The following is a 26,921-nucleotide window of genomic DNA, read 5'->3' on the forward strand; positions in this document are numbered from 1 at the left end:
TTCAGTTTAAATTAAAAAAATTAAATTTTAAATATATTCAAATAGAAAACAGTTATTATGAATCCATAAAAATGTTTTAAAAAATTACTGTTTTGCTGTACTTTGGATCAAATAAATGCAGGCTTTAAAAACATTAAAAATCTTTCTGTTTAAAAACTTTTGACTGGTAGTGTACCTTCATTTGAACAAAATCGAATACTACAAAGAATTTTAAAAGCTGGCTCTTTCTATTTAAATAAGGTCAACATGAATTTGCAGGTCATTTTACTTTTGTGCTCAACTGATTGAAAAGAAAAAGTTGTTTCAGAGGTTATTCATTTTGCTAATTTTTGACTTTGGAATAATATGCACTGATGAATCATTCAAAATAAGATTAGGAATAGTAAAAAAAAACTAAAATACTCACACTGTAAAGAAAAAAATATGTTGAGTAAAAATAATTTGTTACCCTGCTGCTTTAAAATTTTAAGTTCAGTCAAATAAGTTTAATCAACATGAAACGTTAAGTTGTACTAAGTGACAACTTAGATATTTGAGTTGACTTAACAAAAAGTTTGGTTTGTTAAAGTTTCCTGGCTGCCTAAATAATTTTATGTTGAATGAACTCAAATATCTAAGTTGTCACATAGTACAACTTAACATTTTAAGTTGACTAAACTTTTTTGAGTTAGGTAACAAATTATGTTAGGTTGACTCAACAATAGTTTTTACAGTGCAGTAAAAAAAGTTTTCAAAGTTGTAAATAAGAAAATACTACTTCAGTCTTTCTACTTCACTATTTTATTCAGTGTAATTCAGTGTTTTACTTGATGCTTCTACTAGCAGTTGGTTTTAATTTCATGTTGACTTTGAAATCATTAGACCTGTCTGGATGGGTTGCTAAGATTAAACAGAAATAAAAAAAAAAACAAGTTTATGTGACAATAGAAAATGTTATTTAAATATTGAAAAATACAGTGGATTGAAACAGAAATTGAAACTGTGTGATCATTGCATTATTCCTGATATAAAATATATTTAAATGGCATAGAATGGTTGTGGTTCCCCTTTAAAAATGGAATTTAAAAGTTATTTCATTACTAAATGCAGACAAAGAAATATCCCTTCTCTTTTTTTAATGCTCATCAAAATTTATTAAAAAAAAGAAAGCTGATGAGTCACTATCAACCTCACTTTATACGTCTTTGTGTGCGCGTGTGTGTGTGCGCGCGTGTGTGTACATGTGGGTGAATGTGACGTTTAGGAACTTACAAATGTGGTTTCACATGTTCAGCTTCAGACGTTGTATAGACGCAGCTCCCTAGCAAAGATTTATATTCTCAGCATCATTCAGAGAAGCAAGTGTGTGAAGTGTGTTAACAGACGGACATGTCGTGGAGGATGAACCTGCTCCATGGACTGACCCTGACTGCGGCTGTCCTGCTTTTGGCTGCGGGACACAGTGTGGAATCTGGATGTGAGGACTATGACCTCATTGGGGACAATAAGGTGTGCTGCAAGAAGTGTAAACCAGGTCAGTTTTTGCAAAAGAATAATTAGCTTTGGGATAAATTGACTGTTAAAAGCTTAAATATGTAATAATGTTTCCTAAACTCAATAAGAATAAGAATTCTCTCTCTCTTTCTCTATGGCAAGCAATATAGATTTGCTCCGGGTGTGTGTTCACTACTGTGTGTGTGCACTTGGATGAGTTAAATGCAGAGCACAAATTCCTAGTATGGGTCACCATACTTGGCCTCACTTCACCTCCTTTCCTTTCCTTTCCTTTCCTTTCCTTTAAAACTACAGATCTTGACTTTACCTTTGGCTACAAGTAGTGAAATTTTATAGTCTAACATTTTCCTTTTTGCTGCTTTTTTTATAGTATATAGAAGCTATACAATTGAAAATCATATTTTTTTTTCAGATTTTTTTTTGTCAGCCCCAAGCCATTTGTTGCTAAATATTAATATGTTGCGAATATGTTGTGAATTGAAAAACTGAAAAGTTTGGGTAAAAATAGAAGGATTAAAAAAAGAAATAAAGAGAAAAACACTTGGTACCATGATATTCTTTATATCATGGTACCAAGTACAATAAAATCTAGTATTTTTCTATAATTTTATAATAATAAAAAAAGTTATAATAATAATAAAAAAAAACAGGGTTTGGTCTCAATGGAAATGGTGATGATTTTTGTTAAACTTTAACAAATGTAATTACTATAATACTATTTACAACAATTAGCACCTCTAATATCAATGTAAATGGAAAACAAATGTCAATTTTTATATCTATTTCAATTCTGGCATGCATCATTTTGAATGTATTTTATATTGTCATCAGAGGCTCAGATGTAAGAACTGAACACACTGCTATTGATTTGTGATGGAGAAAGTTGTTTGAAATCACCAAAACTGAAAATAAAACTGCTATGAGAATATTATGGACAGTTAAAAAAAACTGCATCACATTGCAATTGAATGTAAATGTAGTTCATAGAATTTAGTCTGTATTTAAATACATAAACACTGATATAAAGTGTGTTTCGGTTTCCCCCTCGTGATAAAGTGTGATCATGTGATAATAACCACATCTGAAAGCCTCATTCATCCTAAAATTACTTTCGATATGATTATCAATATGAAGTTTACTTTCAATATAATTATCGTGCATCAGGGATGCATAATCTTCACCGGAAGGAAAACAGATGTAGATGACATAGAACGAGATTCAAAAGTCCACTTGTGAAGATGTTTCTGTAGCCGATTTCACAAAGGAATACCAGTAAATCGCTGTAAAATTACAAATACAAAATGCGCTGTTCACACAGGCAACAACGTTTCGTCTTATTACCGGTAAAACGTCATTCATACATCAGTTTCAAAATACCGGTAAATTCCGTGACACCAAGATTAAGTCCAGAAAGGACCTCCAAAGGGCTGCACCTCCCGGTGTTGTGTTTGTTAACATGGAGGGGTATCCACCTTTATCTTCAATGCAGAAGTAAGCCTATGGGTGAGACTTATAGTTCATTACCCACTCTGGAAATAATGAGAAGAATAACAACGTGCAGTAAATGGTAAAACTGTTTGCACTACAAAGCAGTGTGTTCATAATTAAGATTATACCAATTTGCAATATCAAGCAGCAAAATGAACTGTTTTGTACAGATACAAATAGCTGGATGCAGATAAGACTGGAAGCCAGACCCATACAATTTACAAAAGTTACTCTTATGTTAAGAAAAAGGTGGATACGCAGTCAGTGTTTTTGTTGATGTTTTCATTTTCGTGTCAAATGTTTACATTCATGCAGCTGCTTTTGACCAAGAGATATCATATTAGGGGCCGTTCACATGTTGCGCCTAAAAACGCGTGGAAAACGCTAGGCGCGCTTATCAACAAAGCGCTCGGGCGCTTGCGCTCCGGAAGCGTCTGCCGTTTCTAAGCAACCATCAGCTGCGCTCTAGCTCCAAGCCTATGCGTCTCCATGCATTGTTTCTTCTATTAGCGTCAAAATAATGGGGGCTTGACAAATCATAAAGTTCAAGAAATCCCTGGACCACAATGATGAGCTGCTCCTCCATGTTTCTGCTGAGGTTTCAATGTAACGGAAAAACGTGAGGAAGCTGATTGGTTAGTTCATGTCACATGACCTGCGGTGCGCTTGCGACATTCTGAAAAGTTGAGATGTTTTTAAATCGATGCGGCGCGGACGCGCCTGGAAAAAACGAGCGCGTCGCACCGCGTGCGCGTCGCGACCGCGTCGCTTCCAATATGCGCGCGCAAGCCGCGCATCTCCATTTGAAATAACGAACTTGCGCGCGCAAACGACGCTTCATGTGAACGGCCCCTCACGGTGCGTTCACACTACAGCATCAAATCCACGCTCAGTGCCGCTAGCAACGCTACAACGCCACTGCTTTGGGGAGTGTCTAATTTAGGGCTGAGCACACCTCTGAAAAACAATGTTCACACCCTATTTATGTTCCATTGTCTTCTTTCAACGGCGGTTCGAAAACTAAACTGTAGCATATAATGAAAACATGCAAAGTACATTTACTTTTGTTTGACTTTTTCAATAATATGTGATTTCAGCTCAGTAATCCACAAATTTCAGAAACACGCGTCATAATCTTGCCTTGCCTACTCTTCACAGCGATTGGTTGTCGCCGGCGTTTTGCGCTCGAAATTTGCATAAAGTCTCAGCCGCTCTCAACGCTTTCTCCGCAACGCTTCCAATCCCAAAATGCACCACGCGATCGTTTACGCTCAACTTCCACATGAATGAATTGAAAACGCTCGCTTCGCCCCGCTCGCTTCGTGCCAGTGTGAACGCACCGTCAGACTTCAAACCAAACTACTGAACTACTTATTCCTGAACGTGAAAGTCTTGCGCGACTTAAGCAATGCTACATTCCCGGTCTCTGTTGTTTTTGGTCAAACGTGTTTTCCGAGCTGATAATCTAATGTTAAACCTATGAAAATGGTTCTAAAAAGCACATGGCGCTATAGTTTCATCACATGACAGTGTCACAATGATTGCTAATTTGCAGTAAAGTTGACTTCCAGTTTAATTTGTGGGAAGATGACATGAAGCGATACATACAACGTCGTTCCACCTTTTACCGGTAAAGCGTCATTCATACATCCGTTTCAAAATACCGGTAAATTCTGCGACATCATTAAGATTAAGTGCAGAAAGGAGCTCTAAAGGGCTGCGCCTTTTGATTTTGTGTTTGTAAACATGGAGGGGTATCCACTTGTACTAGTGAATATGTTGTTATGCTAATTTATGGTGTCTAAACCATGGAAAAAATGTGTGGAAATTGCTAAATCAGAGAGAAGGACTTAGTAAACAGGAAAGGGCACAATATTTTGACAAACCTTTACTACGTACAGGTGGTAATCAGTATTAATTAAGATAGCCTAATATTTCACCTACCTGACCGGAAACAATAAGAACAAACATAAATGTTGTCAATATTCTTGCCCTAGAAATCCCGGTTTACTTTTTTACAAACGCCTTTTGTTCCTCAGACAGTTTTTTGCACTCTTCTCCTTGATTTGTTAGAACTTTGGGCAGTCTGTAATACTCCAAATGTTTTCCCTGGTCTGACCGATTAGTACAGGCCAAAACATGACAATAATTGACCATTTTCAGCAGCAATAATCAGCTAAATATGCGAGTTTCGTTCGGTGCAGTGACATTGTTTACATTCATTGCCGCCAATATGGCCGATTGATGAGGTGTCTTAAAAACTCTATATGTTTAGAAACTCAAAATGAGTGCATAATATGAAATAATCCTCATCCATTTATATTGTTTTATTTTTTAATACTAAAGCTTTATTCAGTTCCAGATGTTTAAAGTGTATGTGTGTTTGTTACAGGAAACCGTCTTGTCACTCGTTGTGGTCTAGATCCATTTGCTTTGTGTACTCCCTGCGAAAAAGACAACTTTGTCACCGATGCATTATCACCAAGTTGTCTGAGATGCAGTCAATGTACAGGTACAGCATTTGATGCATATTTTTCTTCATGATGTTCAGCCCATCCTCACATCCAAAATGTCCATGTGTTCTGTGCATGTATATATTACATATATTTGTGCATTCATACATACATATGTGACCCTGGACCACAAAATCAGTCATAAGAGTCATTTTTTCTTAAATTGAGATTTATATATAATCTTAAAGCTGAAAAAAAAAATTAACACTGATGTATGGTTTGTTAGGATAGGACAATATTTGGCCAAGATACAACTATTTGAAAATCTGGAATCTGAGGGTGCAAAAAAATTTAAATATTGAGAAAATCTTTAAAGTTGTCCAAATTAAGTTCTTAGCAATGCATATTACTAATCACAAATTAAGTTCTGATATATATTTTTGTTGAAAATTTACAAAATATCTTCATGGAACATGATCTTTACTAAATATTCGAATGATTTTTGGCATAAAAGAAAAATCAATCATTTTCTATATAGCTATTGCTACTTAAGACTGGTTAAGTATACACAGTACATACATATTATGTAAACACAAACTTTTATTTTGAATGTGATTAATCACAATTAATTGATTTGAATACTAATTTGAATATTATGGTGAATGTAGCTGCTTGTGTTTTAATAAAGTGTCGCTCCTCTGCTCCAGATAACATGCAAGTGAAGGTGAATTGCACCGCCAGCAGCAACACCGTTTGTGAGTGTAGACCGGGACATTCCTGCATTAAAGGGTGTTACAGAGGACAGCAGCCCACTGCAAATGGTAAATCTAATGAGAGATAACTGATCTGTCTTTTGATATTAATAACTAATATGCATCTGACTGCAACGTTTTGTATGAATTCATAAGGCTGTGAGCCGTGTCCTCCAGGGACGTTCAATAACAAGACTCATGAATCCTGTGTGAAGTGGACTAAGTATGATGCATTCACCATCTTTTCGTTCACCTATTCGTGATGTGCTGATGAAGCTACATATCACAAATGCTGTATCTCTCAATTCACAGGTGTACAGAGCCAGACCAAATAATTACACCTGGAGATGCATACAAAGATGTAACCTGTGGCCGTAAACCAGATACCAAACCAGATACCAAACCTGATACCAAACCTACTGACCTAGAAAGCAGTATGTATGACAGAAATAAATAGCAGAGAAGAAATATACTTGTATATACAGTCAAGCCCGAAATTATTCATACCCCTGGGAAATTCTGACTTAAAGTTACTTTTATTTAACCAGCGAGTTTTTTTGACCGGAAATGACACAAGCTTCTCCCAGTTCCTATTTGGAATGGTATAGAACTTTGAATTTTCCCAAAGTTCCTTTGGACTGTGACAGTTTGCAAAGGGTATGAATAATTTTGGACATTCTACAATTTGTTCAAATGTAAATAAAAGCTGAGAAATATTTTTTTCCACAATGATGCTTCTTGTACATCGTCTTATCTTTTGGGAGAAGCCTGTATCATTTCCGGTCAAAAACAAAAAAACTAAAAAAACTTGCTGCTCGAATAAAAGACTTTAAGTCAGAATTTGCCAGGAGTATGAGTAATTTCAGGCTTGACAGTATATATATATATATATATATATATATATATATATATATAGCTATATATACATTTGCATCTTTAAAGGTTATTTCAAGCTACTGACTCATTGTTGCTCTTTGCTACAGAGACCATTGCTATTTTCATCACCTTTGCAACCATCTGCATAGCGGTACCTGTTGCAACAGTCCTCTTCCTAGAATGGAGGAGAGGAAAAGCCACTCGTAAACCCAATGTTGAAAAGGAAACTCTTGAAGGTAAATATGTATTTGCGTTTTTCCTTTAGTTACTCAGAACATAGGTTTCCTTGAGAGATTTTGTGTCTTCATGCATTTTGTCTTTTGCTCAGCAGGAGGACAGACTGAAACATCTCTTCTCGATAAGCCCAGCTTCTGTTTTCCTCAGCAGGAACATGGCGGCAGCAGTCAGAGTTCAACGGCCTCGCTGGTCTCACAGGATATCGGGCCTTTGGTAGCATGAACTTGTGTTGTGTAGCAAGCTAAACATAAGCATTCATTTGTAGTTATATGCAGATATGTACAATGTCTATGTACTGTGTAATTTATTTTACTGTATTCTATTGGATTCCTGTCCTAAAACTTTATTCATGATGTTTGTGAAATTTTGTTGCCATTAAAGCAGCTTTTAATTTAATATTGTATCGTGTTTTCACATCATAGCCGTGTTCTGAAACAATACATTTTGTACTTAAATTGTTTACCACTAAGAATAAACTTGCCCAAAATGTGCTCTGATTACTTTTATTATGAAAACATGTAAAATCTTAACACTTTTTACAAAACAGAGGGGGAAAAAGATGCCCTCTCGTTCAATTTCAAAATGTGCTCGGATGACTTTCATTTTGAAAAAAATTAAGATGTTACAAAAAGAAAACAAAAATCCTCAAATATGAGCCCTTTAAACTTTAAGCATGAGATTACTAGCCTTTAGCCTTTGAGGAGAAAAGAGGTGCTCTGTCTCAAAAGGTGCTCAAATGACTTTTATTATGAAAATATATGGTATGATAAAGACAAAAACTAGAGGTTCAGTTGCCCTCTTGCCATTTAAAGGTTGTATCAGCGATTTCTAGCCTAAAACATAAAGTGTCGATTTCAGCTTACCTTTCTTCACGATCCGCTCGCTGCCTGCCCCATAAATTGTCTGTGAAAAAACCGCGTCTCTCTGGTCAGCCTAGGGTCCGAGATATGCCAAAAAAACAATCGGCGCTATCAACACACCACAGATAACCAAACAGTGTTCCAACCAATCAGCCTCAGGGGTTTGGTGTTGTGGACTTTCCTACTGGTGCAGGGATGTGAGGGAGGCGGAGCGAAAGTCCACAACACCAAACCCCTGACGCTGATTGGTTGGAACACTGTTTGTTTTTGTGTGGAAAGGTTGGTAGTGCCGATTGTTTTTTTGGCATATCTCGGACCCTAGGCTGACCAGAGAGACGCGGTTTTTTCACAGACAATTTATGGGGCCGGCAGCGAGCGGATCGTGAAGAAAGGTAAGCTGAAATTGACACTTTATGTTTTAGGCTAGAAATCGCTGATACAACCTTTAAGAAAAGAGGCAATTATGCTCAAAATGTGCTTAGATGACTTTTATTTTGAAAACACATAAAAGATGTTAACATGTTACAAAAAAGGTGAAAAAATCCTCAAATAGGAGACCTTTAAACTCAGTATGAGTTCAGTAGCTCTTTAGCCTTTGAGAAGCGTTTTGTCTCAAAATGTGAAAATGACTTTTATTATGAAAAAAACATAAGATTACCAAAAAAGACAGAAAAAAACTCAAGGCCTTTGAACTTTTTTTACAAGTTCAGTTGCCCTCTTGCCATTTATGAAAAGGGGCATTCATGCTCAAAATGACTTTTACTATGAAAACAATCCTCAAATGGGAGACATTTAAACTAAGAGTTCTATGAGTTCAGTAGCTCTTTAGCCATTCAAAACAGAGACGTTCACTGCTCAGAATGCGCCCAGTTGACTTTTATTATGGAAACACAGGCCTTATAAGATGTTAACACACATTACAAAAAAAGAAAAAAAATCCTCAAACACGAGACCTTTAAACATTCAAGTTCAGTTGCCCTCTAGGCTTCGAGAACAAAGAGGCGTTGATGTGGCTGATGTAATGCACATGCACGAAAGGTTAGAGTATGTGTGGGGGGTGCAGAGACCTCTGCACTGAAATACTGTGGGCTGTGAGGATATGACAGTGCTTGATATTTTATTTCAACACCATCAGAATTCCCCTGCATAGCATTAATTCAAATCCACTGAATTTCCAACAGCAAAACCCCTGAATTTTCAGCATGCTGGTAAAAGACTTCTCAGGGTCTTTTCTGACCTCTGACCTTTAGACAAATGTTTCCCAATAATATCAGTAAAACACAGATCATTTGCCATTCTTTTTGTAGAACTGAAAATGAGGAACACGCATTTCCAAATCAAATTTGCACTAAAACCAGTGGGAAATGCAGAAATATGGCGATTTGTGTGGCACAACACAAAGACAGCAGAAATAAGGCTTTATATCCCCATATACAAACATAAAATAAAAGATCTATATTGTCTTCTCCTTGAATTATTTTTTACCATTTTTAAAAAAACTTTTTTTAGTTAACTTATTCCACTGCACAAACATTAAATGACTAAACAAAAAAAAAGTGTTATTCATTCTTGCAACACAATTTCACCTTGACAGTCATGTTTATAATCACAGATTATGCTGTGTTATATTCAAATTCAGATGTGGGATGTTCCCAGATCTTGCCAGATCATGTTAAAAAGGTCACCACTATGTTTCTCTTAGCAAGCGTTGGATTGTTTTCCTCTTGGAAAGCATATTTTGAATCATCACTATATATAATAGAGTGCTGCAGTGATGATGTGTTATTGTAGGCCAACCTGAAAGTTAGTATCATATGGAAGCCTGTTTCCAACACTGAAAATAAAAAAGGTAAATGCAACTTTTTATCTCACAATTCTGAATTTCTTTTCACACAGTTGACCCTTGGTCAAGAGCTTGATTGACAGGTGATCTGACCAATCATAAGACTGACTCCTCCAATTGTTTGTATTGACATCTTTCCGTGGCTGAAATAAAGTACATTCTGATGTTCATTCATGTTTATTTTCGTGCTTTAAGTAAATGTAAAAAGACGGTCAGTTCATGTGCCGTTTGAACCGACTGATCTGTCACGGCACATTAAAGAGCTACAAAATGATATTGTTTAAATTAATAATAAAAAAATAAAATAAAATTTGAAAGCTGAGACTTTGTTTCATACCAGAAGTAATCTGCTCTGTCTTGCAAATTCTGATTTTTTTTCAGAATTGTGACAAACTCGCAATTGCAAGTTATAAAGCCAGAAATGTGAGTCCAAAAATGACCAATTGCAAGTTTATATCTTGCTATTCTGACTTTATGACACGCAATTGCACGTTATAAAACTAGAATTGTGAGATACCAACTAGCAATTCTAAGAATTGCTTGTCCAATTTTTTCCCTCAAAATTGGACTTTATATCTCCCAGTTGCTATATCTCACAATTCTGAAAAAAAGTCAGAATTGTGAGATATAAACTTGCAATTGCAAGAAAAAGTCAGAATTCTGACTTTATTTTTCCCAGTCGCGAGTTTCTATTGCTCAATTCTAACATTTCTCAGAACTGCGCATTTATATTTTACAATTCTGACTTTATAACACACAATTGCGAGTTTATATCTCACAATTCTGAGAAAAAAGTCAGAATTGCAAGTTGTGAGATAAAAAGTCGCAATTACCTTTTTTATTTAGTTGTGGAAATGGGCTTCCATAGCATCACCCTGGTTCCCTCGACAAAAACCCAGTATGATTTTGAAAAGCAAGTTCTGAACAAAAGCAATAAAAGTTGACTATTCCACATTTTGTTCATCAATATAACATTCACAAATGAACATTGCTTGCATTTTGAAGCCTACATACGATCGGCAGAAGTAAAAAGCAAAACATATCCATCTTTTACTTTGCATAAGAGTGTGTAAATTGAATGTGCCTGCCTTCTGGTCATATCCGCATCCAGCTATTTTTAGCTGTACAAAACGGCTCATTTTGCTGCTTGATAGTGCAAATTGATATGTCTTGCAATATTATTTTAATGTTTTATCTTAATTTTGAGCACAGTTTTGCAGTTTACTGCACGTTGTTATTCTTCCCTATAGCGGCTGATGAACCAAAAGTCTCGCCTGGACTTAACTGTTTACATTAATTTTTTTTTTTGCTGAAACCGTGTTCCTTGTGATTCATAAAATACAAGACAGCCACTACTGTTTTTTGAAAACAAAACAAAGAATCAAAGAACAAAAATGAATGCCCGTGGCACCTGACAATATGTTGAAAATATATCGTTTACAACGTTATTATCCGTAATCCAGAGCCTCACCAGGTAAACGGTAATCAGATTCTTTTCCGCCAACCGGTTCTTTCGGACAGTTATGCTGCGTCCCAATTCGCATACTATCCGTCCTAAATAGTATTCGAAAACAGAATTATGTCCCAAATCGTAGTATGTTTAAAAAAGTATTCCAAAGATTCCCGGATGGTCTACTACTTAACTTCGGAATTCGAAGTGCTGATCAATGCGCACTCTAACGGCTAATATTGCCCACAACACATTGCGAGGATTCGATTAGAACTACAAACACGCATAAAAAGTGTTAAAAACTACAAATATGGCGGATATGGTAGAGAAAGGGGTTTTAGTGATAAATAATCAATGTGTAACCTGTTAAAAAATATATTTTTTTAATGTTATCCGTGTTATATTTCATGTGCAGCAACATTATGAACTTTTATAATGATAGGTTTGGTCATTAACGTTTAAATGCATAATTATGCAAACACAAGAGCAGAGTTCTCGGCATGAAAGACTCGTGAAAGAAAGTGCCTTCATTTCTCTCTAATACGGAAGAAAATTAAATTAAACAAATGTATATAAATATTAACTGTGATGATTGACAGGGCAGTTTAAACAGTGACAGGATTCAGGTAACTAAGCAACAGAGCGTCCGTTAAAAAAGCAGTTATGACGAAGTAGTATGTCCCAAAGCTTGCCTACTATTCTACTACATACTCAAAAGTATGTACTTTTTCTTCACAAAAAGAGTACATACTTTTAGTGCATAGTATAAGTAGGCAAATTGGGACGCAGCATTAGTTTCAATGAACTTGTTCAATTCACCAGTTCGTTTACGTAATCACGCAATGACGTACCACATACACAATTAATTATTGAAGCTCAGGGTTAGGGTGCACTTTCACGCATGCGCAGATCACCATCTCATAGGCCTTCGGTCCGAGTTGGATCTGTTTCCTCAAGTTCAGTTACTGTTGGACAAACTGGAGCGCTGAATAATTGGATAATGCGGCAAAAACCAACATTACAGCGTCGTATTCGTCGGTATTTTGGCTCATTTTTAGTCGGAGTGACTGTAACCCGTCTAAAAGTTAGTTTTTATTGAGTTAACCAGTAGATTCTGCGCTGTTCAAATCGCAAATTGTTTGAGACGGTTCAATCCGACTTGACAAACTGGTTCAACTGTAGAAATAAAGTCGCCTAAGTCACATCTTCGATGGCCTGAGGGTAAGTAAAATTGCCAGTTCATTTTCATTTTTGGGTTCATTATCCACCATTTTAACGTAACGACCACTGAGCTTCCGCTTTCAGACTTAATTTAAAAAGCCACTTAGCAACCGTCTTCTTCAAGACCAGTAAAAGCTACAATCACAATGTAGTGGTGGTGTGTAGGACATTACTGATGTATTTGATGTTGTAGAATAACTTGCATACCTTATTTGATCCAATTACCCAAAAAACCCATTGGTTTTAAGATGAGTAAAGTGTTAAAATGCTCACTCGTGTCTAAATTTTGGCCTACAACAACTGTGTCATCCCTTCAGCACTCTGTGCTAGTCTTTATGCATGTGTACAATTAGTAACAGAGATTAAAACAATGAGCATGTCGCACACACCTGTCACTGCATGTATTTGCAAAACAGGTTTTTAATCATCACATAATGAATGAACTTTGACTCAGTGTGTGTTTTTGATAGATTAAAAGTGAGTGTATATCTTTAATTACGTACATCTCCCTTGGTGCTGTCATGCTATGTGATCCTTTTACAACAACGTGATGAAGTCATGAATTGTTAGATTGATCTGTCCATAATGTGGATTATACAACGCTCAAAAGACAAGGCTAAGTTAGTCACATGTTCACTGTTGTTTGCAGTTCTCTTTCTTGTCTTTGGCTTTGTGACGTCCTGCTTTGTCGCTCTGCCGTTTAGTTGGTGGTATGAAGGTGGGTTCTGGTAAATAGTCATAAAAGATACTGTGCGGGTTTCGAGGGGCCAAACATAGACCTGTTGAGAAAACAGGAAATGGCTGCTGATGTGGCACAAATACAGTTACTGAACTTTCCTATTATATAGCAGTGTGCAGTTCAAACCTGATGGGGGGCTGGTGGAAATTTGGCTTTCGCGTTTCCTAGCCTTGAACGTTGGGTCCAGTTCCTCTGCGATGTTGTGTATGTGTTGGTTTCGGCTGAAAAGAGATGCAGTGCTAAGATACAGCAAGTGTTGAAAAGCTCTGAATGTGTGTGATAAAGAACCTGTGACTCACAGCGCAGTGCCTGATGGGCTTGCTAGATGGCTTTCAATGGTGGACTCTTCCTCTTCCACAGGTGAATGCAGTCCGTCTGAGTTCAGCCTCTCTCGCAACATCTGAAGAGTCTGAAATTGAAGACAACAAGGTCGGAAAGGTAAAACAAAGTTGCAAAGTCTTCATTTACACCAAAACAGAAATGTGACCCTGGACCACAAAACCAGTCATAAGGTTAAATTTTACAAAACTGAGATATATACATCATATGAAAGCTCAATAGATAAGCTTTCTATTGATATATGGTTTGTTAGGATAGGACAATATTTGGCTGAGATACATCTATTTGAAAATCTGGAATCTGAGGGTGCAAAAAAGTCTAAATACTGAGAAAATCACCTTTAAAGTTGTCCAAATTAGGTTCTTAACAATGCATATTACTAATCAAAAATTACATTTTGATATATTTATAGTAGGAATTTTACAAAAAATCTTCATGGAACATGATCTTTACTTAATTTCCTAATGATTTTTGGCATAAAAGAAAAATCCAAAATTTTGACCCATGCAATGTATTTTTGGCTATTGCTACAAACATACCCCAGCGACTTAAGACTGGTTTTGCGGTCCAGGGTCACAAATGTGAAATGAAATGTCTATCCACCTCAACTAAATAAAAAGTGAAATATATATCTATGGAAGCCCATTACCACCATGGAATAAAAAATTAAAAAGGTAATTGTAACCTTTTATCTGAAAATTCTGAATATTGCCAGATATAAAGTCAGCATTGAGGATTGTGAGATTCAGACCTTCCTGGTTGTGGTGTTTCCTTCTTCTCTTGGTTCAGCAGGTCTGGGCTGGATCTCTAGGTCTTGTGGCCTGTTTCTGACTCTTCTCGGATGGCGCTGCATGTATTGGGCGATCTCCTGATGAGCATCGATGTTACAGAGAGGTTATAAAGTTTTGTAGCATCATCACAACCGATTTTTACTTAGATGTTCGAGAATCTAGAAATAGTAGTTTAAACTTTTGTTCATGTAATTAAGTTGTAATCTGTTTATTATCTGTACAGTATAATTTTAGATGATTAATGATTCTTCTACCTCATCTTGGGCTACTTGTGCCGCAATGAAGTCCACCTCTGATCTAGAGCTCTGAGGAATTTGCTGAAAAAAAGCAAAATAAATACTATGTGATTTTTTTTTTTTTAAGTATTATTTACATACTATTATAGTTTTAGTAATTTTATGTGCTTTTGTAAATGTTCTTAGTTTATATTTCTTAGTGTTTAAGTATTATTTATATAAATAATAAATGTAAGTATATTAAGTATCATTTAAATTATTAAATACTATTATAGCCTTTATATTTTTATTTTATATTATATTAATATTTTCAATTAGCTTTTATTTTTGTTCGTTTAATTTTTGAGTAAGCTTTAGTACTGTTTTTAAATATGACTGTTTAAATTTAATTTACTTTTAAATTTTAGTAAATTATAAAATTAAAAATACATTGTATATAAAAAATATATATAATTAATAATTATTATAAAATACTATGTGTTTTAAAGTATTGCCTATATAAATAAGTAGTAGCAAATAAGTATTACTTGAATAAATAAGTATTATTTGCATTAATATTTTGAAGTAGCATTTATTTTTATATCTTTTAGTTTATTTTTCAGTTTTTTTTAAATACATCTGTTTAACTTTATTTACTTTTAATTTCAGTTTTAGTTAAGTACTTCAACTTATTTAATTTGAGTTAGTTGCCAAGTCAACATTTCTCATTTTTTAAAGTTTTTTAACCAATATTTATTTATTTATTATTTTAAATATCATGTTTATTTTTTTAATTAACAAACATTTTTAATAGTTTTAGTTAACATTATTACTATTATAGTGTTTATTAATATTTTGAAATAGCATTTATTTTAAATGTTTTAGTTAAATTTTCAGTAGTTTTAGTTTTTTTTCATACATCTGTTCAACTTTGTTTTATTTTCAGTTTCTTTTAATTTAATTTTAATTTAATTTCAGTACTTCAACTACAACTTATTTTATTTGAGTTAGTTGCCAAGACAACATTTCTCATTTTTGTTTAGGTTTTTTAATGTCTTTTAAGTTGACGTTTTTCATCTAATATTTATTTATTCATCATTATTATTATTATTGTTTTAAATTTCAGGTTTATTTTATTTAACAAAAACATGTTTATTAATTTTAGTTAATATTACTATTGTAGTATCTATTAATATTTTGAAGTAGCATTTTTTTAATTGTTTAGTTTAATTTTCACTAAAGTTTCACTATTTTTTAAATACATCTGTTTAACTTTATTTAGTTGTAATTTCAGTTTTAGTCATTTCAGTACTTCAACTTTTACAAAATTAATTTTATTTCAGTTAGTTCCCAAGACAACATTTCTTAGTTTTGTTTAGTTTTTTTTAATGTCGTTTAAGTTGATGTTTTTTATCTACTATTTACTTATTTATTGTTATTATTTTAAATTTCAGGTTTATTTGAACAAAAACAGTTTTATTAGTTTTAGTTAACAATATTACTATTATAGTATTTATTAATATTTTAAAGTAGCATTTATTTTTATAATTTTTTTAGTAAATTTTTTAATACTGTACATCTGTTTAAATGTATTTACTTTTTTATTTAATAAATAGTATTTAATATAATATTTAATTCATTTTCTAATATTTATTATTATTATATTAAATTTCAGGTTTACTTTAATTAACAAACATTTTTTATTTTTTTAGTTAGCAATACCAACACTGGTAGGACTACATTTCTATTCAATTTTAGATTTTAATTTAAGATACTGTCAATTTCAAAGACTGAAGCAGACCCAAACCTGAAGCCACCAATGCACTTTCATTTTATTTTCTTTCCAGCAGACACAGGCTCACAGATACTCACAATCTCCAAAAATAAAGTAATACTGTTCCTGAACCTAACGCAAACCTGGCTAGATTCGATAAGTAGACATGAAGTGTCTGTGTAAGCCAATAAAACGTGTTCAATGTAACACACCTCTCTGTGAGGCAGCATATTCTCTTCCTCCTGAAGTCTACGGGCCAGCTCGGCGTCCTGAAGCACCTGCTCCCAGATTCCCATACCTGACAGAGGGAGACCAAAACATGCTACAGTTAGATGACATGTGATGCAATCATTTACATTTGCATGCATTTGTAAAAAATTTTTTTTTTCTTTACCTTCACAGAGTGGAGAAACAACATCATTGTCATTGTAACCAGCAGCAGCCCTCATTCTTCTCATCTCCATTTCTTCTTCTTCCTGTAGCTGTTTAGCGATTTCCTGTGATTAAATTTTAAATAGCGATTAAATAGCGATTAAATTTATAAAGCATGTCAAAAACCGCGTAGCGTACACATCATAATTTAAATTAATTAATAAAGAATAATAATAATAATAATAAAAAAATCGAAATAATAAAAATACATCAAAACATATATAATAGAATACCGTAAAATAATATATATTTTATTTATATAATTTATAAATAATACCAACATTATTTGTAAACAATAAAATATATTGCAATTCATATTGTGCTTGTGCTGTGATGCACAACTGAAGGGCCTGAAATTGCTTAACAGTGGCTGAACTGAATATATCTTATGCATCAGGATGGTGAAAAATGCTATTCAAAGTGTAACCTCAGTTTAGACACGCACACATCTTGGTCTGAGTTTAAGATCATGTAGCAGAGGTGTCAAAGTGGGTCGTGAAACTTCCATCACGAAGTCTCTTGAACAAAAGCTCATCATCTTATAGCACGAGAAACCAGGCTGACACCCACCAGAGTAGCTGCAGGCCAGAGCAGTGGAAAGTACAGCTCAAACAGACACACACCTACACACACACTATATGTGTGACTCCCACAGAGACGCTTCTCAGGACACCTCGCCTGAGATCTGCTGAGTCTTTCAGACCTCATTTACACTCTGACATCACGGAAGAAAACCGCACATCGCACGAGAACGCTTATGTATTTATTATACGCCTGTCATACTGAGCAGCAGCAGTCTGACTCTGATCTTTAGCGCATGATCTTAGCCAGTTTCCATTAAAACGCCACAGTAACCACAAATAGACTTACAACTGTAATATCAAAATAATTTCATACTGGATTATTTAAATAACTCAGAATTTGTCAACCTGAAAAACATTAACTGTAGTAGTATGATAGAAAGGATGATTACCATGCTTTATTATACAGATCTGACACGTGAAGTGACGCAAATGCTTTTTTGTCCTGGTTTTGTGACCTTTTTATAAATGAAACAGAATAGGAAATATAAAATGCGTCTTTTTTTCTACACCAACGTTCTAAGCATTAGCAACAGGAAATGGGTTGTTAAATGTGAGAAACAAAAACTGGAAGTGAGTTCACACATTAAAAATAACTTCAACTTTTAAAAAAGCAGACCATTTTAATTTTATTCTTTTTTTTTTTTACACTGAGGTTAATTTAAAGTGGTTTCCTTAACAAAAAAAACAACAATAGACAAAAAGCACACGCTATGAAGTATATACTTCATTTGTCCACTAGAGGACAGTAATGTAGAAAAGGAGGCTTTAATGCTTTAAATGTCACACTATTAAAAGGCCAGTTCATCCAGAAATATATTATTGTCATCATTTAATCATCTGCATGTGGGTCTAAATCAAAAAAGCAGAACCAAAAAGCTGAAATGACATGAGGACGAAAAAAGATAGAAGTAGCGCATACTATTTATTCACAGTCTTCTGAAGACATTTAATAGGTTTGTGAGCTAAGACGTCTAGAAAAGTTTTTTTTTTTTTTTACCCACTGTAAAGCATGTACTGTATTTCTTGTAAACAAACAGAAAATTCCCCATGGGGAAGTCAATGCAATTACTACACAAACACACACAAGATCAGAGGATGCAGTTGTGTGGGCTCATGGGTATTCCAGCCTTGAAGCTGTTGGGTTTATTTGGGCAAACACACTGAAGAGTTGAAGCATTAGTTAAGCTACAGCAGTCAGCGTGTCCTCAGCAGCATGGTGAGGCATTTCTCATTGTGCGGCACCAGGGTGAAAGAGTTTCCATTCTGGTGGCTGAGTGGCCCATCCTCAATGACACAGGTCTGAAGGCCTGAAGGACTCAGGCTGGAATGTGTGTGTCTAACATGCTCCTGTACAGTACTCAAGTAAACACATGGGCAGAAAATGAGGGTTTCTCTTTGTCATTTAAACAAATATAACACAAATCAAACTTACATACTGTATATACGTAGATACATCATATAACGTCATACAACATATACATTAAATGTTACAAGGGCCTCTTTCACACACACACACACACACACACACACACACACACACACACACACACACACACACACACACACACACACACACACACACACACACACACACACACGTTGGGTTTACATGTTTTATGGGGACATTCCATAGGCGTAATGGTTTTTATACTGTACAAACCGTATTTTCTATCGCCCTAACCCTACCCACACCTAAACCTAGCCCTCACAGGAGATTGTGCACACTTTTACTTCATCAAAAAAACTCATTGTGCATGATTTATAAGCCTGTTTCCTCATGGGGACCTAAGAAATGTCCCCACAAGGTCAAAATCTACTGGTATTACTATCCTTGTGGGGACATTTGGTCCCCACAACGTGATGAATACCAGGTACACACACACACACACACACACACACACACACACACACACTTTGCGTTTCCATGTTTGATAGAGATGTTCTATAGGCATAGTGTTTTTTATACTGTAAAAACTGTAGTTTTTAAAAAAAATGTCCCCACAAGAATTTCGGATATTGCCATCTTTGTGGGAACATTTGTGTGTATGTATGAGAGTTTGTGTGTGTGTGTGTGTGTGTGTGTGTGTGTGTGTGTGTGTATATGCATGAAATTAATTGACCTAACATTAAAGTAACATAACAATGTCGGCCGATAGCCTTGTGGGCAGCGCGCATACATACAACGCTGTTGTGCTCTGGGCGTCCCGTGTTCGAATCCCGACTCGAGGACCTTTCCCGATCCCGCCCCCTTTCTTTCTCCCACTTTGTTTCCTGTCACTTCTGATCTGTCCGATCTCAATAAAGGCAAAAAATGCCAAAAATAAATCTTTAAAAAAAAAAAAAATACCATAACATTAAAATATACTTTTATATTGCAATGTTTTAACATTCAATCTTCAAATGAATGTAAAAACAACATAAAGACAGCACATTTGTAATATTTGTTGATATTGTTTGATACCAATATTACTGGTATCTGTAGGAATATTTAACCATTGACTATAGCCATTCAACATTACAGTATAATTGAGAGCTATTCATTTTAACATTTATTAGACTTTAAAAAAAACAAATTAGAATTGAAGTGAACTTCTACTCACAGCAGCTGGGTTATTAGGTTATTTGGCTGCTATTACTTTAAGAGCTGCCGCTTTTGAAATATTTCTAACGCTGTTAAACTGGAAAAATTAATCAACAGTGATTAACGCGTTTTGACAGCACTAATTATTATATTTATTGTTGTAGTACTACATATATATATATTTTATAAATTTTTTATTAATTAACTTTTGGCAATTTAAGGATTCCATTTTAATTCTTATGTCTGATTATGTAACATATTCCTTGTTTCGCTAATTATTGGAATTAACTGTGTCATGAGATCTTGAGATATGCCTTGCCAGTAGTGTTACTCTCTTGTGTGCTATGGGCTTTCTGACTTGGTATTGTGATGAAATAGTTGACAAAGTGTTGACAGAGGTCACACAGATAAAGATATCATTCTAGGAAAACATCACCAGCCGTTATCAGAACACTCAACAAACTGTCAAGATAGAGATGACTACATTTAGCCATTACTAGAAAGCTGTTACACACAGAATAAAAAGAGCTGTTACAGCACCACTGGACTTACACAGATAGACTTTGTTCACAGTCAATTACCAGTACAAATCTCTTCTACTCCACTACACCACTCTATCTGCAGTCTAACACTGTCGCCGCTAGACAGAGAGGACAGTCAACAGCAGGTGTTCAAGCACAACAGCCCACATTGAACAAAAACACCCTCAGCTAACAAATAAAGCAGGTACTGATGGACGTCCTCTTCTGTTGAAACACACAGGCTGCAAACCGTTAGAAGAAAAACAAAAACCTCTAAAGTATCTGATGTAAAATATAACTACATCCCATTTACAGTTCTCAGTGTCCTGTCACTGGAAATATTATTCAAAATGCCCTGCAAATAATCAACCAGAAAATGGTAAAAATAATAATTAAAAAATTAAAAATTGATTTCAAACATAATCTAATCACTTTTGTTCTCAAAATGATCTTACATAAAAATAAGCCCAAATTAAAATCTTAATTAAAATAAAAATATAAATTTTTTTGGTGTCATGTCTCTGGAAATATCTTGCAAAACTCCCTGCAAATAAACCAAAAAATGGTTAAAAAAAGGAAATAAATAGACAAATTAATAAAAAATAAATAACAATTAAATTTTTTTAAATCAACTAGCCACCGTTGTCCTCAAAATGAGCTTATATTAAAAATAAATAAGCCCAAATTAAAATCTTAATAAAAATAAAAATATAAATATATAAAAAAATCAACTAGCCATCTTTGCTCGAAATGAGCTTACATGAAAAATAAGCCCAAAGTAAAATCTTAACTAAAATAAAAATACAAAAAAATTTAAACTTTGTGTCCTGTCCCCAGAAAAATAATTCAAACTCTCTGCAAATAAACTGCTAATCAACCAGAAAATAGTAAAAAAAAAGAGAAATAAATAGATTAATTAATTAATTTAAAAAATCAGCTAACCATCTTTGTCCTCAAAATGAACTTGCATTAAAAATAATAAGCCATAATTAAAATTTTAATTAAAATAAAAATATAAAAATTTTAAATTTAGTGTCCTGTACCCGGAAATATTGTTCAAAACTCCCTGCAAATAAACTGCTAATCAACCAGAAAAAGGTAAAAAAAAAGGGGAAATAAATAGATAAATAAATAAAAAGTAATTTCAGAAATCAACTAACCACCTCAAAATGAACTTACACGAATTTAAATATAATATTTAATTATAAATATAAATATAAATAAAATTCATTATAATATTAAATCTTAGATAGAATGGATAGAAAATAAGCATTTCCAAATGCAAAAAACATAAAAAAGCTTTAAAAAATGTAATTACTGTATACAGTATATTCACAGTTTTAGAAAATACAATTAGACGTTTTGAAAAATGTTAAAAATACTTAATTTCAGTTTTATCATTTCTTATATTTATTTTTCCAGTGCGTTTGCTATAATATTGTGTTAATATCTTTGTCACCGTTTGCAATGGTTTATTATTTACTATTTTCATAATATGATTTTTGTTGAATTTAATAAAACAGCTGTATTAAAAACAGTTAGGGTCAGTCTGACCTGCAAGCATTATAAATATTAATAAATATAATAACAGTTAAAGGAACCCACAACAAACAAAAATATCCAATGTAATATCCCTGTTTTTTAATTCATAGACAATAACAATATGTGACCCTGGACCACAAAACCAGTCTTAAGGGTACATTTATTTTAAATATATACATCATCTAATAGAAATAAGCTTTGCATTGATGTATGGTTTGTTAGGATAGGACGATGTTTGGCCAAGATAAAACTATTTGATCTAAATCACATGTAAAGTTGTCCAAATGAAGTTCTTAACAATGCATATTACTAATCAAAAATTAAGTTTTGATATATTTACGGTAGGAAATTGATGAAATATGTACATGGGACATGATCCTTACTTGATATTCTAATGATCTTTTGGCATAAACAAAATTTCACAAATCAGATCGCTTTAATGAACAAATAATAAAGTCTTAATAGTGCAAAAAGAGAGATTTAAGGCAACAATAGGGGCTTTGTGTCTCAAATCTGAAACTACTGGACAAAATCATTAATTTGTCATTGCATTAAATACAAAATATCAAAGCCGAAACATATTTCTGCTTGTGTGTGTCTCTTTAAATGAATCAGAGTACTATAGACCACACTTCCTCAACACGTCCTTCAAAGAAAGAAATAAAGGGCTCCAGACAGACTGCCTCAGAAAGCCTCTTGTAAATAGTCTTTCCACAAATACAGAACCTCACTGTTTCACCACTGAAGCATCCGGCGGGACGCGGCCTCCCAGATGACGTCCACCTCCCCAACAACAAACCACTCGTCACCCCGGACACGCCATGGGAACACTTTCAAAAACCACTCCTGACAACAAAGATGACAAAGCGGCTCCTTTAAGCGACAGAAATGTCGCCCAACAGCTAAATAATGGACATAATAGAATACTTGAAGCCAATGAATATCAGAGCGCAAGATCCGACTCAGGCCCCAGTCTTCTCACTCTCTCCTATCCTTTATGCTCTTTCTCTCCTTTATTCTTGTCTGCAAAAGCATCTCTACACAACCGCCACTCCAAACAGGTGTTTTAATCAGCTTAACGTGAGAGAACGGATAATTAACAACAGACAGTGCTGGGCAGATTACTACTACAAATTGGATTACACATTACATAAGGTGTTCTGACTACTTTTTGAATACTTTTGCACTAAAATATGTGACCTTGAAGTAGCACGGGTAGCAAAAAATACATTGTATGGTTCAAAATGATCCATTTTTCTTTTATGCCAAAAATCATTAGGATGTAAAGTTAAAGATCATGTTCCATGAAGGTATTTTGTCAATTTTGATAAATATATCAAAACTTAATTTTTGATTAGTAATGCATTGCTAAGAACTTAATTTGGACAACTTTAAAGGTGATTTTCTCAGTATTTAGATTTTTGCACCCTCAGATTCCAGAGTCTTAAATAGTTGAATCTCGAACAAATATTGTTCTATCCTAAAATGTATAAATCTTAATTTAAAAAATGTACCCTTATGACGACTGGTCCAGGGTCACATATATTCTGTTACAAACATCATAAAGTGAATTAAACTTTACATTATGCCAGGGTTTCCTAAACTGGTGTTCATGAATGCACTACAAGGTGTTTGTGAGTTGAGGAAAAGCTGAAAGAATTTCTAAATTTATGGAGCAGTAGAATTTTAAAAAGGAACATTTAAGAGGGAAAAAAAGATGTAGGTAAATCAAATTATGCCATTTTGTGAATACGCCATCATGTAATCTATAAAGGTCACTCTGTTTATAAGCATTTTAAAATGTAATACAATTAGGGATGCACCGAAATTAAAATTCTTGGCCGAAGCTGAAAAAAATTTAACTCTGGGGCGAAGGCCGATTACTGAACACGTTTTTTCCCCCGATGTATTTTGGCAAACCTTTTCACAATTGCATAAATTACAAAACAACTATTTAAAAATGTTTACTTAACACTGAACATTTTCAACATTCTAGTAGACATTATAGCCTACCAACAAACCACAATTTAACTTAAGACCCCCTTCTTAAATCAGGCATGTGTTTTTTAATGAAAAAATAAATGCAGCCTTGCTGAGCAAATGAGAATGTTATAATAAAGGTATTAATAGAGCTGTTGTAATGATTTTTATCATTATTTTTTGTCTTTTTTATTTTATTTTACAGAACAACAGTAATATTACAATGCTAACATTTATGAATGTTGAGTTTTATTTTGGCGGAAACCCGCAAGAAGACCTCAGTACTACTTTTTGCTCACAGCAGCAGATTTATGAATGATTCTCATTACGCTGAGATTTCCTTCAAGCTTTGGACTTTGAACCCTGGCTAAGGAGCTTATGCAGAGCTGTAAGAATAAATACAATTCATGTGTATATTAGACAACATAACATTCTGTAGTTTATTTACTAATGGTTTAAGGCCAAATGTACTAAATGTACAAATGTACTTATTTTTTTTTAAATATTGATAATAATCTGATGCTAAAAATTCAGCATCGAAATCACAGGAATAAATTAAATTTTAAAATATATTCAAATAGAAAGCAGTTTTTTTAAATAGTAAAAATATTTCACAATATTACTGATTTTGCGGTATTTTGGATCAAATAAATGAAGTCTTGGTGAGCAGAAAAACATTACATTACATAATCTTGTTGTATAATCATGAATCGAAATATAAAGTAACATCAGCATGCAATATCAGACATTAATCAAAGCTACTGCCACTATTTATGTAACAGTGAGCAATGACTTAGAACATCACTCACGTTTACTTTGGAAAATGTAAGCATCTTGTTTCATCAGTTTTTCCATGTTTATCTTTGTCATGTTTCGATGAAACATACCTCATCCTCTTTCTCTCGCCTCCTGGCCTCCTCCGCACACCTCCGGAGCTCCTCTTGGATCATCTGTGCGTATCTGGAGTCTTCTTTCTCTCTATGAAAAAGATAGAAAGTTTCATTTATTATATATTATATAATAAATGCTATTTGCTTTTGTGCTAATTGCTAAAAGCTTTCCATTTCAAATAAACACTGTTCTTTTGAACGTTCTAGTTATCAAGGAATACAAAAAACTGCATCAAGGTTTCAACACAAATATGAAATAGCACTAATAATAATGAGAAATGTTTCTTGAGCAGCAATCATAATATATGTGACACTGAAGACTGGAGTAATGATGCTGAAAATTCAGATTTGCATCACAGGAATAAATTACAATTTAAATTACATTCAAATAGAAAACAGATATTTTAAATTGTAATAATATTTAAAAATTTTACTGTATTTTTTTTTTTAAATTAATGCAGCCTGGGTGAGCATAAAATGAAATCCTTTAAAATAAATAAATAAAAAACTATTCAAAATCTTAAAAATCCCCAAACTTAGTCCATACGCAATATACGATGTGCAAAACAAGTGGGAAAAAAACCTCTAGTTTAATTTAATATATGATATTTATAATATATGCTATTTGCTTTGGTCTTTTGTGCTAATTTCTAACAGATTTCCATTTCAAACAAATGTAGTTCTTTTGAACTTTCTAGTTATCAAAGAATACAAAACAAAAATATAAACCGCAAAACTGTTTTCAACATTGCTGCTCAAGAAACATTTCTTATTATTATCAAATCATCATACTAAAATGATTTCTGAAGCATCATGTGACACTGAAGACTGGCGCAATGATGCTGGAAATTCAGCTTTGCATCACAGGAATAAATTAAAATTTAAATTACATTCAAATAGAAAACAGATATTTTAAATTGTAATATTATTTTACGATTTTACTGTATTTTTTAATCAAATGAATGCAGTCTGGGTGAGCATAAAAATTAAATTCTTTACAATAAATACTTAAAAAACAATTAAAAATCTTAAAAATCCCCAAGCTTCCAAAGTTCATACGCAATATACGCTGTGCAAAACAGTGGAAAAAACAAACTCCAGTGAATCACGCCAAGCTAATTTTACTCTAACGCTCCAAACATTTTTTTCCCTGTGGTTTTTGGACTCACACTTCAAAATATACAAACGAATTAAGTTATGCAACACGAATGACTCAATGCGCATCTGTTTCCACAAAGTAATTAGAATATCCTAAATGTCTGTGGTTTTGCGATGTTGCTGACTGAGTAATACGGGGCACGTGTCAAGCCCTGATGATGCTTACAGTTGTTGCAGGTCCCGTTGAAGATTCACTCGCTCTTCCTCTTCCTCCTGCAGCCTGCGGGCTAAACGAACATCGCTCTGCACCGCTTGGTTCTTCTGCATGTTGGTGCTGTAGAACTGCTCAACTGTCATAATAAAGATGAGTCAGGTCTATTTTCACCCAGTCAAAAGGAAGGCTGAGCGAGATTACAGGAAGATGTTGTTTATACTCACTTTCCTGCTCTTGAAGACTGTGAGCCAACGCGCCGTCCTCTAACACTGAGAAACATTGGCATACTGTGAGGAAACCACACAAATACAGACAAGAGTGTTATAAAAAAAAACATTACTAAAATAATAAGGCATTAAAGGATACATTATAGCAATTTTACCACATTTAAAAGGTGGTGTTTTTTTGAAATTGAGAAATCTGAATAAATAAGCTTTCCATTGATGTATGGTTTGTTAGGATAGGACGGTGTTTGTTTGAGATATTGAGAAATTGCCTTTAAAGTTGTCCAAATGAAGTTCAATGCATATTACAGTAGTGTAATGTA

General features: G+C 34.0%; 2 protein-coding genes across 3 annotated transcripts; one reads left to right on the forward strand and one right to left on the reverse strand.

Annotated features, from left to right (window-relative positions):
* Window positions 1-1,359: 1,359 nt before the first annotated feature.
* On the forward strand, window positions 1,360-7,679 carry tnfrsf9b (tumor necrosis factor receptor superfamily, member 9b). The gene is made up of 7 exons (XM_073826380.1): window positions 1,360-1,513; window positions 5,375-5,494; window positions 6,143-6,256; window positions 6,344-6,410; window positions 6,500-6,621; window positions 7,171-7,299; window positions 7,395-7,679. Exons 1-7 carry the CDS (start codon window positions 1,369-1,371, stop codon window positions 7,520-7,522), a joined length of 825 nt encoding a protein of 274 aa, XP_073682481.1. The 5' UTR covers window positions 1,360-1,368; the 3' UTR covers window positions 7,523-7,679.
* A 924-nt stretch (window positions 7,680-8,603) lies between these two features.
* Window positions 8,604-26,504, reverse strand: LOC141294186 (uncharacterized). Of its 2 annotated transcripts, XM_073826274.1 has the most exons (9): window positions 26,387-26,504; window positions 25,060-25,150; window positions 16,927-17,029; window positions 16,745-16,830; window positions 14,798-14,860; window positions 14,504-14,620; window positions 13,713-13,822; window positions 13,540-13,634; window positions 8,604-13,453 (listed from the first exon to the last, which is right to left on the reverse strand). In XM_073826274.1, exons 1-9 carry the CDS (start codon window positions 26,485-26,487, stop codon window positions 13,308-13,310), a joined length of 912 nt encoding a protein of 303 aa, XP_073682375.1. In that variant the 5' UTR covers window positions 26,488-26,504; the 3' UTR covers window positions 8,604-13,307. The 2 variants fall into 2 exon arrangements, with proteins under 2 accessions (XP_073682375.1, XP_073682376.1); XM_073826275.1 differs by lacking the exons at window positions 25,060-25,150; window positions 26,387-26,504 and adding an exon at window positions 17,410-19,190.
* Window positions 26,505-26,921: the final 417 nt, after the last annotated feature.

This window comes from Garra rufa, chromosome 20 (genome assembly GCF_049309525.1).
Source record: "Garra rufa chromosome 20, GarRuf1.0, whole genome shotgun sequence".
NCBI lineage: Eukaryota > Metazoa > Chordata > Actinopteri > Cypriniformes > Cyprinidae > Garra > Garra rufa.